Below are 17,748 nucleotides of genomic sequence, written 5' to 3' on the forward strand. Positions count from 1 at the left end.
ATTGGGCGGTGGCGGCACCGCCCCGCGCTCATTGGCCCGCGGGGGCTCCGCCCCCCGCGTCGGGCAGGGGGCGGGGCGGCGCGGCGCGGCGCGGAGCCGCGGCGGGTTGGGCTCGGCCGCTCTGGGCCCCGCCGGGCGGGCTGCGGGCGGGCGCGGGGGTCGCGGCGCCTCCCGCCGGAGTCCCGGCCTGCGGTTCCTGCCGGGCTCGCGGTCCGCCCCGCCCGGACGCGGAGCTGGGAAGCCTCGGGGAGGGGCTGTCCTCCTGCGGAGTGCGGAAAACGGGTCTCCGTCCCCGCGTGGTTTGGTTTTGCCTTTTTTTGTGGGATAACATTAAAAGTCGCTCCCTTCAGGTTTCCGAAGCGTTGGAAAAGCGCTGCTGACTGTGTGCTTCACACGTTGACCTTGACGGCTGAGAAGAGTAACAAGCAATGACGTGCTCGTTGTTAAGCCTCTCTGGAAGCAAAAATCCACGGGTTTGAGATGTCTTTCCCAGAGCCTCTTCGGGCTGGGGAGCCTTGAGCCGATAAGTCCCGCTGTGTTGCCCTGTCTGCCCTTTCCAGCCACGGCATAGGGAATCTGCGTACCTGACAGCTTTCGGCTAGTAGGCGGTGGGTGGCAGCCTCACATGTCCTGCCTGCAGTTCCCGCGGGTCATCTGACACAGCTGACAGCAACGCCGGAGCGCTGCCGCGGGCAGTGAGGAGGCCTGGCGTCCCCGCGCTCGCAGGCAGCTGAGCACAGAAGGAAATGTCCCCAGTTCATGTGACCAAGCAGCAGGGAAATCACATAGGTACGCGTAAGGGCTATTGTTACTCAGCGGGATGATGCCTCAGGAAAGAGGGCTTGAGCTGCTGAAGAGACCAAGATCATTTAGCGCAGAGCTAAGAAAGCAATGCTGCCATGCAACGTGACATCCTGCTAAAACCCTTTATCAAAAACTTAGATGTGTTTCCACTCACGCTGTTTTTGCTGTTCCATTACTGCTGTTTTACAAGCAATTTTAGGCATAACAGAAGCATTCCTGCCCTGTTAAAATTTCTATGCTATGTTTCCAACTTGAGATTTCTTTTTTGTTGAATTCACCTGAATATCTCTACACAGATTCATAAGAATGTTGGTAAGATCTAAACTGATAAAGAATTTAGGCTGATGAAGTTCATTAATAACCTGACTGATCAAAATGCACTATGTACGCTTAATTCTCAGTACGTTCCTGTGATGGGACCTTCTGCTTCTAATGTGGCGATACTGACCAGAGAGTACATGGCACAAAAGCTGAGGAGGGCCCCAGATGTTGCTCAGAAGGCGGGCGGTCAAGAACTCAAACGCCGCAAAGGCATTTGCTTTGAGAGTATGGAGAGGAGGTAAGAGCTGTGGCTACAACCAGGAAACAAGGAGGGGAGCTGGGAAGTGACAAAGTGTAGCTTTTTGCCTGGCAATCTGGCTGCAAGGCATCTGCGAGGCTTCAGGGCAATCAGTCTGGCTATCTGGGTGCTCGCTGAATAGAGCACGAAGCTATGAAGTGTAAAAAGAGAACAGGGTTCAAAGAGTGTACTCGCTCATGTTTGCCCAGGATGGGCAGATTGAGACGGAAAGATAAACGTCACGTGTATATTACAGAACGATACACCAGTAACTTTTAATGAAGGCAAGTGCAACGATGCTGATCCAGTTTTCTCAGCCAGAGTTGTTGATGGCCGTGTCTTGTCATGCACTGAAGGCTGGTTGGGCTGGCTCCTGGACCAGGGTCTGTGCTGGTTTCTGTGGGTCAATACAGTGAGAGACTCTGATTTTCAGGTGAATCTTCACGCAACGAGTCGTCAGTTTTATTTGCCTCAGCATCTTTCTTTGCCCTAGCTGCAAAATGCCTGTAAAGCATGTGTCAATGCCAGCGTCCTATATCAAAATCTTACCCAGTTTGTCAGAATACAAAGAAGTGGCTTGAGCACTGCTGGAGGTTTATTTCTTTCATTCTTCTTCCGAGTTATTTCTTCGTCCTTTCTTCCAGTATGATACTGCCTGGTGTCTTAACTAAATTACTTGGGCCATACCTGCAAAAAAATTACAGTATTTCAATGTCAGTGCCTTAAGATTTCTCACCGGATGGCAAGAGATTCAGGACCTCAGGTTGGCTCCAGCCAGAGGCAGAATGAGGAGAAATGGCCGAGGATTAAAACAAGATGTGCAATGTGCTTAAGCAGTTGTGCTGAAGCATGCAAACTCAAACAGATAGATTTAAACCTAATCACTTACACAAATTTAAACAAAGAGGGGGTCTCCAAACACTTTAGCTCAGCATATTCAGGTGAATAGAGGTACACAGACTGGCTGGTCAGAAAACACTTCAAAACAGTGTGAGAAAGACTAATTAACAGCCTGTAGACAATTACAGAGAATTAACTTTCAAGATGAAATTGCTGTTGATTACAGTGGGAGTAGAAACGTTGATGTGCCAGATACATCATGCAATTATATGGTGTATGGTATGGTGTAAATGCATACGGTTGTTATTGCAGTCTCAGTTCGAAGGATGTAAAGCATTTCGGTACATAAGCTTCTGTCTTTGGAAAAAAGAGGTTGGTACTTTTCTCCCCTCATCCTCACCTCGATAAGATGATACCTGAATAGTTCTCAAAGTGTCTGAGGAAACACAGGAAGAAGTACTATTGCTTTGATTGATTTTTACTGCTTATCTTCAATGTTCTGTTATTTAAATGTGTAATACTTCACGTGCACCCGAAGTTTTAGATGATCATAATTTCCACTGCATCTGTGTAAGAAAAGAAAGGAAAGGTGATTGACAGTTTTGGCAGCAAGCATTTTGAAGGGGAAAAACAGGGAAAAAAATACTATAGGAAAGACCCAAGAGAGGAAAAAAGATACAGATGAAAAGTCCAAATGTTTGGCTAAAAAGGAAGGAATAGACTTGTGTGGGGGAAAAAGCAGACCAGATTTGACAATTACCTTCAAGCAAGGGAGAGAACAGTCAAAACTGACCCTACCATAGTGTTTGAGCCTTGGTGATGGAGAAAAGAGGGTGGTGTTAGCCACTGTAACAGAGGAAGAGAAACTGAAGAGGATGATTGCAGAACAGTAAAATCGGTTTTGGTCAAGCCAAATGCGAAAAAGTGGTGAATCAGCCAAGATTAAAGATCTGAGAACCTCTAAAGGATGCATGATTAAATGGAGGAAAAAAGGACCAGCATGGATAAATATGACTGAAAGTTGTCAAAAGTAAGTGATAAATAAACCCTTGTGGACAGATGAAATCACTTAAGAACACAGGTTTAGGGATGCAAGACTCCAATGGCTATCCAAGGGCAGGATTCCTTGCCAGTTTCTGACTGATGCTTTTTTTTTTCTTTCATTCCTTCAGAAGTGTGGGGGCAGCTTGTGCTGAATTGCTTCTTTGGGAGCGTTTTACTCATCTTAATCACAGATGATCAAATGAGCAAACTCATAGGACGAGTAAAGGTTTTTTGATTTCAATTATAAAAAATGATGGCTGAGTAAAGAAACCCATTAAAGCATGTATCTTTATTAAATTCTAAAACATTCTAGTCATTGCGATTTACAGTTACTTTGCATTGTAAATTCTGTAAGGAGAAGTTGGAGGCAATCAAGTAACAGGAAATGATTGTGTTCCTGTCTTCTCAAGAAAAGCAGAAAGCAATTCTTTGACAGGGAGTGACTACACATACATATACACAGCTTTGACTTTTGAAGAAATAGACTGACGGATATGGCTGTTCTTTTAGTAGCAATATTAAGATCCTGATGATAACTCTATTAAGCTCTTAGGAGAAAAATTAAGGCTTTTCCAAGTTCCATTAAATATCTCACAAACTTGTATTCAGCTACAGTTTGAAACAGGCTTCGGCTTTCTTACTCTTTAGCGTTGACATCGTTGCTGCACTTCTAGAAAACAAGATAAACCTTTATCAGGCTAAAATGCTTTCCATTCCTATAATAAAGTCTCTTGTCCAGTGAAGTCATGCCATTATTTAGAAAATGTCATACAGGAAAACAACTTCTTTATAGCCAGAAATGTAAAGATTTTGCTCCTTTTCTTTGAGGGCGGGGCAGGGAAAAGAAAGAGATCTGTATAGATGTATGTAAAATAGGCATGCTTCTCATTGAAGAAATTAATTTCATAAGCCCACTGACAAGTTTAGAGTCATGTGCAGATGTTATCTATTACACTCACATACCTCTTTTTAACACACCTATATCATCATAGTGAAAGATCAATTTCTATGTTACAATTATCTCCTTGGCTAAGCCTATAATGATGTTGGTGCGTTACAGATTAGCTAAAACAGAAAAACACATCTAATGTTTTCCCTTGTGAATTTGGTGATTGGTTGCTGAAAAAAACCCTTTTCCTTAATCACAGTCCTACTGTGCCTAAACCTTTTATGTTTGTCAGCCAGACTCAGAAAGCTATGACACTGGCTTAAAGAGTGTAACTTCAAAAATAGTTTTGGCATATTTTATTTGCTGGTTCTTTCAGAGTATACTTAGGTCAATTTTATGCATACATTTAGAAATTTATCTTTTTAATTGATAGTATCATATGGTGATTGGTTCCCAGAAACTCTGCTTAAGTAGATTAGCAAATACTATGTTGTAATAGCCTTTGCTTTCATGTAGTATTTACCAGCACTGAAAGGAAGGAGATCTTTTTTGGTCCCCGATTTAGCTGAAGGTACAGGCTAAATCGTTGCCCTTGTACAAGTTCCTTTTGTCAAGAGTCAAACAATTAAACAGCCAGCTGAGAAACAATTGCACCCGGTCCTCCTCACACAGAGGGCAATACTGGAAACAGCAGGGGTGTATAGCTGCAGTACCTAACAACGCCAGGACAACTGAATGGTCTGGAAAGGACTGAGAAAAATACTACGTTACACTGTGGCTTAATCAGACCTCAGTACTATCAAGACAAAGAATGAAATGACGAGATGAGATCTTCCACCCTTCTCATATCCTGTAAGGAACAAGCATAGGATTAACGTGAGGATTTAGGATATAGTTTCTCACTGTATTTTTGCTGACATGCTCTGATGACATATAAGATAGCAGCATAGCACTTGTGCAAGCAATCAAATCAAAGTTATATAACTACACTATTGCTTAACAAGGTTAGTTTTCTGTTCTGAGGTTGTTTTCCACATAAGGAGTTTCTTCAACTCTTACCTTACCTGCAGAATGCATAAAACTGAAGTGGAAATAGGTGCCGATTTTGAAATATTTTCCGAGTGAGATTTTCCTCCGTAGTTCATCCCCTTTGTGCTACCCTGGTCATGCTGGAAGTCTGACACTGGCTGTATTTGGTGAGCTGCGAGTTCCTCATGAGGGATTCCCCTTGTCAGCCCACTGGAGGTGCAGCCTGGGACAGAACTGGCTCTGGCTGGAGCGCGGCCCAGTTTTGCCAGTTGTCAGAGGGTGGGAGCATGCTGCCAGGTAGCATGATAGGGCTGGAGCCTCTGTGAACCTGCTCAGAGGCTGAGCTGCGGTAAGGCAGGACAGAAGATGATAGAGCCGTAGCCAGCTTCCTTATGGTCTGCCCCTTCTGCCTTGCCAGGCAAACCTCAGTGCAGGACAGCGTGGCCCAGTTTGTTTTAAAAGGTTATTCTGCACTGGATTTTGAGCATATACAGGGAAACTGCTGCAAAACCTACTGCGCAAAAAAGCTCAGTAGGAATGTTTCAATGAGATTAAAACAATGCAACACTGATCTTCTGTTTCAAATGTCTTCCATACATCAGTCTGGAAGCTTTTCTAAGGCATTTTGGAAGAAAATTTGCTTCCAGACTGATTTATAGATTTCTCAGTAATTAGTTCAACAGCAGTTCCACTTTCTCAAAAGTAGTCACTGAAGCAGCCTAAATCCAGATTTAATGTCCATTAAAAAAGAAATGCTTAGTGTTGGGATCTGTATCAGTGTTCTGGTTCTCAGGAAAGTACAGCATTTTTATAAAAAAGAGGCTCTCATTTTTGGGCCAAATTCAAACTGAACTACAAGATGGATAGGTAAAATATTATTTGTGTGGATAAGCTTCATGTGAGCTTATTCTAAATCTGAATATGGCCTTTTGGAGGCTACGGAAGCAGAATTAAGCAAAGGATTATACCAATTAGGCATGTAAGTTTTGCAAAAGCAAGTGCTAGCAAAAGTTTGGATGATAGATAAGGTGTTATGTTTCAGAGTTTAAGCCAGTCTGTAGCTATTAAAATTACAGAATCACAGAGGTGAAATTGGAAGTGAAAGATATGAAGAGAGCATATTTAGTTGATTATGTTGCTTCCCCAGAGCAGAGCAACTATACATGTCATTCCTGAGAGATCTTAGACTACCATGCCATAAAACCCTCCAGTGAAAGATATGCCATAACTGCAATGCAACCTATTCTTGTCATTAATCTCGATAGTAGAAAGCTCTTTCTAATGTGTGGTATCTCCTTTGTTGCCTTTTAGCCCATATATTTTTGTTGTTTTGAATATAGTACCAGAGTGTCGATTATTACTGCATCATGGCAAGTATTTATATTTTTGTTATCACATTTCTCCATAGCCTTTCCTTCTGTTAACTGTTTCCCCAGTCTTTGAGTTTGTTCTCCTAAATCATGTTATGGGATCTCTGATAACTCTTACTGGTATTTTTCTGGACTTTCTCCAACTTGCCCAAGTCTTTTTGAGGTATGGCATGCTGTCCCCAAACAGAGTACACTAGCAGATCTAGATCTTATCAGCAACAAGTAGAGCGTAAGGATTATCTCTCGGGCCTTAAACACGATACTCAGGTTAATATACAGCTTGTTTTTACAACAGCACAATGTTGTTAACTCTGGCTTAGCTTCTGTTGTTTTCTGCAGAACAGATTACAATGAAACATTAGAAAGATGCTTTCACAGGAGCTCAATAGTGCTCACGTTCCCCCATGTGGCTTGTAGAGTCTTCTTAGGTGGCAGTGTTTTCTGGCCATTCGTGGAGATAGGATCCTGAATTAGATAGCCTAGGCATCCACCAGCAACACAGATAAGTAACTCCCCAGCTTCTCTTCGTAAAGAAAGACCATGTGATTTTTACAGCTGGTTTTATCATGAATTGGCCTTATCTGCAAAAGGCTTAATTAGGTGCTATGAAGAACAAGCTTAGAGAGCAGAGACCCAAATCATGCTCACCTCCCTCGTGAAGAACTTACCGTGTCTGTGGATCGTGGCATTGTCACTGTCTACCCTTTCCTTTTTGTAGGGTCCTCGTCAGATATGAACCATTCTTGGGAATGGAAATTTGTCTGTGCAGCTCACAGTCTTGTCTATCTTGAAGAATTACATTTTATTATTGAACAAAAATCTCAATATATAAATGTGGTATTTTTGCTTAACAGCATGTCAGCTGGTAACATTTAAGAACCTCACTGCAGTGTCTATGGCTTGTTGACATGATGGCAATAGTTACAGTAGAAAAAATGGTTGCACTTTAAAATGTATTGGTTAAATAATATCAACAGTAGACTATTGTAAGAAGTTGTATCTAGTGTAGAAACTCACTTTAAAATAGGAGAGATTTTTCTTATTCCCTATAAATGTCTTTGAAGAGGAAATTCCTTTTAGTTGGAGCTGCAGGTTGCATTAAATCATCTCATTTCTTAATAAAAAAATACAGTCATTCTGTAGCTCTTCATTTCATCTGCTTTGAACCTATACCCATTGATTATTTTACCTGATATATTATCAGGCACTGAAAAAAAGCAGGACAAGTTCCTTGGAACACGTTGTTTCAGTAAATGTCTTGCTTTCCTAGTGCAGTGCTCAGAAGTACCCCTCTGTGCTAGTTTTTTCATGAATACTTAACCTCTAGTTTTGGATTTATCCATCTAGCAACAGGAGACCATTATCCTGTGAAAATACCATATCTTTTTTACAGCTTCAAAAATAGACAAACTGGTCTTTGGAGTTCTTTGTACTGGGTAAACTATCTTTCTTCTCCGTCTTATGTGCAAGAGAAGAGAAGTTTGCAAAAGGAAAATATATCTGGTGAGACCAGATGACGTATAGCTGAGGGGAAAAAACAGGACAAGCGTTCCAGCTGGGAGTCCCTCCATTAGCTCTGGCAAGGAGCAGCCAAAGTGCTTGCCAACATCCAAGTACTATTTTATCTATACGTGCACAAAAGTAGATCTATTGGCATTCATACCTGTTGCTTTAAATTTACGTTTCTTCCTATGCAAGCTTAAAGTAGAAATGTTGGCATCTGAAATCCTGCAATCACCGCATCCTACAGGCTCCAGCCCGAGGCTGAGTCGCACTGGCAAGAGAAGGACTTGAACTGACTGGAATCAACCAGAAGATGAAATCGAAATTTTTCCTCCCTGAAGAACTGAAATATGCTATTCCAACAGAGTCTTCTGGATTTTTTAACGTTAAACCAGGAATATTCTATGTGGACAGGGAGTCAATAAATCCCCAAAGCAAATGTGAACTATTAACTGTTAACGTAGGAAGAGAAAAGGAACAGTGGGGTGAGAGAGAGAGAGAGAGAGAGAAAGTGTCTGACTGGAAGCCCGGTCATTGACGTTCCTACACTTTATTTCTGTTGGTGTAGCTGTACAAGTCACATTAAAACAGCAAAAGTGATGCTGAGCCGTTTCTTTAGGTGCTACCTAACGTTTGTAAACGCAACCTCAGAAAAACTAGCTTAAAAATCAGAATGGGAGCCGTGGAAACGGAAGAGATTTCAAATCAAATACTTAAACTCCTTCTCCCGCGGGATTCCCGTGATGAGCATACGTGCCATGGAGCTGCTATTTAAAACGAAATTTTAAGTTTGTCTGCGCGGGGCGGAGGAGGAAGCCTGCCAGGGAGGGCAGAGGCCAGCGGTGCCCGTAAAGCGAGCTAAGGGAGCAGGCAGGAGGGAAGCCCCGGGGCCGGGGGGCGGCCGGTGCCGGCACCCCGTACCCCCGCTCCAGCAGCGCCTGTGGCGGGGCGAGCCCAGATCTCTGCGGGCACCTTACCCTGAGCCTCCAAATGGTGCTTGTGGGCACGGGGCAAGCTGGGACCCCTCGCAGCCCCACACGCTGGCCACTTCCCGCGCCCCCCTCGCCGTGGGGCTCTGCGCTCCTTCCCCTCCCGTCGCTGCGGCCGCAGCTGAGCTCGGCAGGTCGGAGCGCACGATCTCCCCCGCCCCCGAGGGCCGTAACTCATGAAAAGCTACCAAGACGTGTTAGGAAAAAAAAAACCCCAAACCACTACTTGCCACCTGAAAAAAAAACGGAACCTAAACCCCCCAAAACGAAACGGTTTTGCAACCGTCGTTCTGCCAAAGGAGCGCGGAGCACTTGCGCAGACCCCGCCGGTTCGCCGCCCCCGGCGCTGGGAGGGACGGGGAGACGGTGGCTGAGCGGGTGCTGCGCCCCGACAGGCTGACAGCCATGGAAGAGGAAGAAACCCTCCCCGGCTGATCAGCGACTCGCGTGTGGTTTTCAGCATGTTCGTGTTCCTTGTCAAACCTCACAGCTAAAATCGCACCAGCAAAACACCACCCGCCCCGCGGTTCCCCAACTTTATTCACCTCCCGGTGAAACACACGATTCCTGCCGTCGGGGGCGACCCGTGTCATCGGCTTCTGCAAACACAGAAAGGCAGAAACGCCGGGCAGTCCCCAGGACAGCTCCCCCATCCGTGTTACGGAGCGAAACGAGCGATCTCGCTGCGCTCGGCACCCGTCCCGCGGAGCGGCGCGGTGGGGCCGCGCAGCGTGCGCGGGGCTTCGCTCGCTGCGGTGTCACCGCCGGGGCCCGGCGGCACAGGCGGCACTCACCGCTGCCCCGGGCGGTGCCCGCAGCCGCCGCGAACGATGAAGGGCCACGGCGGTGCAGGGCAGCGGGGGCAGGGGAAGGCACGAGCGGAGCGGCGCCGGGCCGGAGGTCCCGGGGACGGTCAGCGCCCACCCCTCCTCCGGCCGCGGTCCCGGCGCGCCCCTCCGCCCGGCCTATCGCCCGCTGCCGGCGGCTGCCGGGGCTCGGGGTAGCGCTTGGGCATTCCCTCTGCCGCGGGGGCACGCACCGGCGGCGCCTGCCGGTGCCGCCGTCCTCGGCAAACGCCCTGCGACTTACGGCGGGCAGGAAAGGCGCTCCCAGCCCGCGGCTCTCGGGGGGCGGTGGAAGGGCTTTCCGCCTCCGGCCGCTGCAGAGCGGCGGGCCCGGCCCGCTTCTCCCCCCTCCCCGCGCCCGCTCCGGCGGGCAGTTTTCTCCCAGCCCCGTGTCGCGTCGCGCCTCCCCGCGGCCGCCCCCGCCGGCCCCCCCGCCGGGCGGGTACTTGCTGCGCCGGGGCAAACAAACATCCTGCGAGGGCAGGTGCAGCGCCGCCGCGCCGTGACAAAGGGCCCTCCGCGGGTGATGCATGGGGCGCCGGGCAGCTGCCCGGTAATCCCCGCCGGCGGGGCTCAGCGTTACGCCGGGGGGAGGCGACCCCCCCTTCCCCGGTGCCTCTTCCGCGCACAGAAAGGCGCCGCACCTGCCCCTAGAGTTGTGCGGTGATGGTGGTGATGACGATGGTTCCCTCTAGGGCCGCGGAGTTACGCCGCGGACCAGTCCCGGGGGAGGCGGTGCGGGCTCCCGGCAGGGCACAGCGCGGAGAGCAGCGCGCTGCCGCCGCGGGGCTGGTGGCAGGTGCCGAGGGTCCCTCGCTCCGGGGAGGAGCGGCGGGGTGCCGGCCGCAAGCGCTGCCTCCCGTGCCGGGGAAGCGAGAGGGTCCGGGGGTGCTCCCTTCGGGCAGGGGTCGGCGCGGCGCGCCGGGAGGCGGTGGCCGCGGGCACTTCCGTGCGCGGTGGCCCTGCCCCGCTGCGCACCCTGTCCGCCCCCGGCCCCCGCGCGTGCGGGACCCCCGCCCGCCCAAACGCAGCTGCTGTCGGGGCGCCGGGAGGGCGGCTGGGTGCAACCGGCTGCCGGGCGGGCGGGGCGGCCCCGGGGCGGGGGGGGGAAATCCCGGGGAGGGAGCGGCCCCCGCTCTGCAATGCGGTCCCTCTGCTGCAGAGGTCGCCACGCGTGAGCGATCCCGCGGGGGAGCGGGGCCGGGCCGCGGCCGCGCGGCGTGAATGGCCCCCCCTCCGCCCCGCAGTGCCCCCGGCGGCGCCTCGCCCCCCGCCGGATTTTTTGTGAATGGGACGCTCACGGAGCGGGGCATGACGTCACCGCCGAGCCGGGCTTTGGCGCCCAATGGCGGACCGGGCCTCGTCGGGCGGCCGAGGCGGTGATTGGCTGGCGGGCCCGCGCGGGCGCCCACGCAGGCTGCCGCGGCGGCAGGTATAAAGGGGAGCGGGCGGGCAGCGCGCGGCACCGCGGCTCGGCGGCGCCACCGGTATCTTCTTCGCGCGGCTCCGCTCCGCACCGCCGGTAAGCAGCGCGCCGGCTCCCGGGGCCGGCTCTGGCCGCGGCTCCCTGCGTGGGGCGGGTCGCGAGTCCCCTTTCTCTCCCGGGGTGCGGAGTCCGCGCGGGGCCGTCACGCCTGCATTCGCGTGCTTGCGTACGCGTGGGCACACGCGTGTGCAAGCAAGCGAGCCGAGGAAGGTGGGAGAAAGTTAGTCCTCGGCCTCTCTCTCCCTTTCCCCCGCCGACGCGACGTGGGGTGTCCCGCCAGGCGTGCGGGACGGCTGTCCCTGCAGAGCCCTCCCCGGTGCCCGGCCGGGTGCTCTGCCGGTGCTGGGCACCGTCCAGGGCGCCCCGGGGGCCCGTGGGGAAGCGGGACGGCCTTTGGAAGGTGCCGCGGCGAGAATTGGGAGCTAGCAAAAATGACGCTGATGTGGTCGTTAACGATGTGCTTTCTTGAGTCCGATACTGATGCTGTGAGAAAAGAGGGGTGTCTCAAAGCAGATATCTTCAATTATATATATATTTTTACAGGTTTTGTTCTAATGACTAACTTTTAACTTACTCTTTTTCTGGTTTCAGAGTAGAAACATTTGTTGAAATTAAACTACTTAATTCTTACAGTGTAATCTGAACTGGGATATTAGTGTGCTAACTGCCAAGAAGCAGGCAGTTTCAGGTAAAGGGCTAACAGTGGCACTTCATTCTTAAAAATATTAAACACTAAACGCTTTTTTTGTTGTGACTCTTATCCTATAACTGTGCCTGTTCACACTGAACACACTGAATGTGACATTGTGTGCAGTAGTCAGAGGAACGTGTCAGTTCGAGGGAAAGTCTGCATTAAGTTGAATGCAGCTAACTGTACAGAACTGCAGCTCTGAAAAGCTGCATTTTTGTCCCCTGTAATAGTGCTAAGTTATCTTAAAATTCAGAGAAAACCAAAGCACAATAGCAATAATCAAAAGAAACGGAGAGGTAATATTAAAGAAGAAAAAAAGCTGTTAGTATTTGTGCTACTTGTGGCTAGGAAACGATGACCTCTTTAGTAGATCTTATAGGATTGCGAGGGTTGGAAAACAGCCATTGCTTGATGTACCTCTTTGTTGTAGAGAGGAAATCATGGTTATGCTGAAGATTTCATCTTTCCTTGCTGTTTATGCCTTGGTTGTGTGCCAGATGGATAGCTTCCAGGCAGCCCCAGTCAGGTAAGAAGCTGGTGCTGTTGCTGAGTGCTGTATCTGAGTGGTATGAAAATACTTAAGATTCTTTAGAGATCTAGGAGAGAAATAGACTACAGCGAATGAGAAAGCTGGCTTCTTTTGATGTTGTCTTTGACACTGTGCCTCTTTAAATTACACTTAGAAAACACCTATGCATGAGGATGGTTTACATATTCGCACTGGTGAAAGATGATGTCTATGACATACAGTAATGCATGACAAACCCCTCTCCTGTGCGTGGCTCTCTGCAGCAGTCCGGGTTTTATTCATCCTGTCTTGCTTGCCTCTGCTTAGACCTGGCTTAGAGTCCATAACGGATCGAGTGACGCTCAGTGATTACGAAGCTCGGAGGTTATTAAATGCGCTGGTGAAAGAGTTCATACAGATGACAGCAGAAGAGCTGGAGCAAGCCTCTGAGGGGAACAGGTAAGGACTGCAGTCCTGGGGCAGGACAAGGGCAACGGGGGAGTGTTGTGTGTTTTGCTTCAGCAAAAGCCATCTAAGCAGACCCTCTGCAGGTCAAGACTTTTTTTTCTTTTCTTGGTGTTATGGCTAACTGTGATCACCTAACTGGTAAAGGATGGTACTGCAGAGACATCCTAATGTTGGTATCGGGAGAATGGCTTCCACCTAGTTAACCTGCTTCTATCTGTCTTTTACAACTGAAAGTGGAGGGCGATTTGAGCTTGAATGAGGGGGTTGTGTTAAAATATGGCAGCAAAAGGTATGTCTTCCTAGTGGGAGTGTTAGGGGCTATTCAGTCACTCTTGGATTCTCTGTCGTGAAAGTGCATGCTGTTGTAAGGCATGGAAAGTCCCTGGCAGAGGGAACGTGTTCCTCCTAATGCACGCAGCACCACTCTCCCCCATAGACCAAAGGCATGCAAGAGCACATGCGTTATCCTAACAGGATTTGTATTGCAAAGCATGGTGGTGATGTATGAGAGACTGAACAGCATGCTGAATACATGGGAAATAAAACCTCCTGACCCCTAACTGTGAGCATCCAAAAGACTAATGAACTTGCTTTTTCAACAAAGTTGAATTCATTGAAAAACAATGTTTTCCTTCTGACTGCATTTGTATGAACCTTCCTTGCATGGAATGTGGTGTGGGGGGGTTATTTTTTTATTCTTATTTTTTTACATTTCCTAACTGTAGGTATTTATCTAGGGAAGAAATGCATGAACATGCATGTTTGAGATTACTCTTCCTTTGGGCATGTTTTTTTTCCCCCCTGCAGCCTGGATAGACCTATTTCCAAACGCTGTGCCAGTCTGAGTACTTGTGTGCTGGGCAAACTGTCTCAAGAATTGCACAAATTGCAAACTTACCCTCGCACTGACGTCGGGGCTGGAACTCCTGGCAAGAAACGAAATGTGCTGAGTGACCTGGAACACGAACGCTATGCAAACTATGGGGAACCCCTAGGAAACAACTAGACATGCTTATTTCTCCCCTTCTCCCTTTTTTAACCTGATGCATGTGGATCTAACTTTGATTGCTAACTTTGCTATGTTATTTTGATTCTGTTTTCGACAGAGAATGTTTGAGATGGACCTAGTGTTAGGAAGACAGAGAACGTAACATGCATACCAAGCTAGGGGAAAAAAAATAAATAAAAATGAACAGCACTGCCTTGATATTTCAAATTATTTTCTTAGACACTGACTAAAAAAAATTCTGAAGAAAGCTCTTCATTTCTGGCTGCTAAATGTACAAGTAGACTCTTCTTTTGTGCCTGCCTTTTGTGACTTGTTCAATAAACCTATTTTTCTATAAGGATTAGATCTGCTTAGTGTAATAACTTGTTTTAGAATGTGAGATTTCTAGATATGGCTAGAAATACTTTACAAGTTGTCTTGATGTTCAAGAGAGGCAATGCCAGTAATTCTAGAAAAGTTGAAAGATAAATTAGAAATTGAAATTATACACATACATTCATATGTACTGATGTAATCAGGCATGCATGCAATCCTGTTAGTAAGGATCCTGAGAAGCAAAGGAATGAGGAAAGGCTCATACAAATTTGTTCAAGCAAACTAGAAATGTAATCCTGTTTAAAATTGGGTACTGAACACTTCCAGGTAAGAACTTCATATTTCCTTTACTCTTTACTTTACAGTAGGTCTTTATACTAGTATATTCAAAACTCAGGTATCTTTAAAATATTTGTATTAATTCAAGACAATATAATGTAGGTGAATTGTAAATTAAGAGCCAAAACTAGATTTCTTTACAGTTCTTCTGTTGCAGCACTGCATCTATCTTGTAATCAGAGGCCTGTTCTGAAAAATGGGCATTGGATGTTACGAACAGTATTCATTGTTAACATTAATGAACTGTCCTGTAATGCTTATCTGAGAAAAATCCCTCCTACTGCAAGAAGAAGTCATTGCTTTACTAGAAAATTGCTTCAAGCAAGGACTGTGTGAATGTGCATGCCTTGAAGTCCCCTGCCTAGCACAATTACTAGCTGTAGGCTGAACTCTGAGCACAGAACTAGTTCTGTTGAGGCCTGTGAACTACTCCCATGGTAAAGTGCTGTACTAGACAGGGGTCTAACCCCAGGAAAGAGGGGTTCCCACATTCCCATTAAATACACAGAAGCAGTATGTTTAGGTGTGGTTCAGCTCTGAAAGCAACCAGTCAGCTGCTCTGCAGGAACAGCCCTACCAGAGTCACTGGCAAAGCTCCTGTAGTTGTCAGTGATGCCAGGATTTAATGTGTTTTCTGGGTATTACAGAGCACAGGTGTTGAAGTGAAGTTAAAGATCAGCGTCTGCTACTGTCCTTCAGCAGCACTACAAACAAAAGACAGACCTAAGCTTTTGGAGGAAGTGGGGACTAGTTAAATGCGCCAGACCTGGACTTCCTCAGCACTCTCTATTGGTCTTAATGACTGGCTGGAGGCAGGCAATGGCTCGGGTGTTGCTGAAAATCTGGCTTGCCTTAGTCTTTAGTCTAATTGCCCAAGAAAGGAAGGTCGCAGCCACCTTTTGTAAACTGAGCCTGACACTTAGAAAAACAGAAAGGTGCATAATGTGAAAGTTGCAAATGCCTGCTGCACAGCATGCCTGCTTTTTCTTCTATAGAAGAATCTTTCCTAGGCATAGCATCCTTTACTGACATTTCATTGTATGCAGGGTAGATACTTTAGGAACTAACTCTTTATTTTCCTCTTGAAAAGCAGTGTAACAGCACAGAAGAGGGCTTGCAACACAGCAACCTGTGTGACCCATCGTCTGGCAGACTTCCTGAGCAGGTCAGGAGGAGTGGGCAAGAACAACTTCGTACCAACCAACGTGGGATCCAAGGCCTTTGGCAGGCGAAGAAGAAGCGTTCAAATATAAATAGCTGAATGATAATGTGAATACGGTAAATACATTGCAATGAACAGAATCTGCAATGCAAATTACAAACATAACAGCAGCATGTTTAGACTGTGAGTAAGAGCTTTTGTAGGTGTTCTGCTTAGACAACTAGCTTCACAGTGCATTAACTAAATGCAACAGTTTGGTTGGAATTATTTGCTTATTTTACCAGTAACATTTCACTATCAATAGTAACTCTGGTTTTCTTTCTTTCAGATTGCCATGAAACTGAAAATTCAACTTTAATTTCTAATGAAAGCAACTCTTCTCCATAAATCAAGACAGTCAAAAAGAAGACTAATTTTGCATCCTAATATTGAAAAATGTTTTATTTAATACAAATGAAAACACTTCTGTTATGTATAGTACAAGAGAATCTAGTTATTAAAGTTTAAATTATTGTATATTCTTTTTATATGCAACTCTATTTGAAATAAAATGTGACGGCATCTATTATTTATTTATCTTCCAGCTTATGTGATCCATGCTACTTAGCCTGTCGTTACTGCCAAAACTTGGATTATACTGAGCTGCTGCCTGGCAAGGCATATGTGTATTATACAGTGTGCTGTGCCTTGATGTAAAACACTTAACTAACCTGATTGTACAGTATGTTTAAAAAACCCAAACCCAAACACTTCAATATTGTATCATTTGTGAATTTACGCAAAATTAAAAAAAGTATTTTTAGATACAGCTGGATTGAGAAACTGATTTTTCATTTGACCACACTTATGGCAACATTTGGCACTAACCCAACATCATTGCAGATCAGATGGCTCACTGGTCTGCTACAGCCTTGTTAACTGTAACTACCACGATTTGAGTCAAAAGTTCAGAAGAGAAAGAATAGCTGCCTTATATATATTCATAAAGCAGTAGCTAAAAAAAAAAAAGATACCACTTAGTGAGTCTTCTGCTAGAAAAATAAAAACAAGCCCCCATTACATTTAATAGAACTGTAGATACAAACTTCATATGTGGTTTAAGACTAAATATTTTTATACAGGTTGTAGTTCAGCTGAAATGGCCTGACATACTCTGTAGATTTTTGACTAAGGTCAAAAAAGTGAATTAGAAAGGAAGAGAAAAAGGAGCTATGGAAATGTACATTTCTTTTAAGCAATCCTGAGACAGAATCTATTTAGGGATCAGGGATAAATAATTAGAGTGAGTGGAGAAGAGGGTAGCTGGAAGCAATCCATGGACTTCTAAGTGGTGCTGCCAACTTCCTCCTCAAAGCTGCTGCTGTTTCAGTTTAGTAGCTGAGTCAGATATTTGTTTAGGTTTGTTTTGTGCTCCGCAGCCGGACTAAAATCTGCTTCATCAGTTCGGATGAAAATCACCTTGCTGTGCAAAGTAGAGGTTAAGGCTCTCATGATATCTCTGTCTGTCTCTGCTGCAGGTGTAATAGCAAAAAGAGAAGCATGGTCAACCAGATGTAGACATAGCCAGTAAGGCCGTCCAGTGACAACGCTTCTATACTATGTTCATTCGTGGCTATGGTTTTACTCCTTGGGGAACATTTCAGCCCTGGTAAGTCAGTGTACAAAGCAGACTTTGTAGAAGATATAAACCAGTTTAGAGGGAAAAGTTGCAGTGCCTAAATGGGCAAAGGAGGCATGTTTGGACTTGGCTTGAAAATCTGTTGCCCAGAGATAGTCTAGTGCCTTTTTCCATTTTCCTTTGAAGTATCTAAGATTGGCTGCAACTGGGTGTACTATACCCGCATGGTGAACCACTGCCCTGTATTTGTATGAGGATATGGTTGGGTTAGATCTGGTTG

The 17,748-nt window shown here is 46.8% G+C and overlaps 1 protein-coding gene across 6 annotated transcripts; it reads left to right on the forward strand.

The window, feature by feature from the left end:
• The first annotated feature begins 1,226 nt into the window (after positions 1–1,226).
• On the forward strand, positions 1,227–16,307 carry CALCB (calcitonin related polypeptide beta). Of its 6 annotated transcripts, none has more exons than XM_072865134.1 (5): positions 11,355–11,394; positions 12,480–12,575; positions 12,885–13,016; positions 15,779–15,966; positions 16,179–16,307. In XM_072865134.1, the coding sequence occupies exons 2-4, from the start codon at positions 12,490–12,492 to the stop codon at positions 15,939–15,941; spliced, it is 381 nt and encodes a 126-aa protein (XP_072721235.1). In that variant the 5' UTR covers positions 11,355–11,394; positions 12,480–12,489; the 3' UTR covers positions 15,942–15,966; positions 16,179–16,307. The 6 variants fall into 6 exon arrangements, with proteins under 6 accessions (XP_072721233.1, XP_072721234.1, XP_072721231.1 ...); XM_072865135.1 differs by having other exon boundaries at positions 15,782–15,966; XM_072865132.1 differs by lacking the exons at positions 11,355–11,394; positions 12,480–12,575 and adding an exon at positions 1,227–1,363.
• Positions 16,308–17,748: the final 1,441 nt, after the last annotated feature.

The sequence above is a fragment of the Ciconia boyciana genome, chromosome 6, assembly GCF_034638445.1.
Source record: "Ciconia boyciana chromosome 6, ASM3463844v1, whole genome shotgun sequence".
NCBI classification, from domain to species: domain Eukaryota; kingdom Metazoa; phylum Chordata; class Aves; order Ciconiiformes; family Ciconiidae; genus Ciconia; species Ciconia boyciana.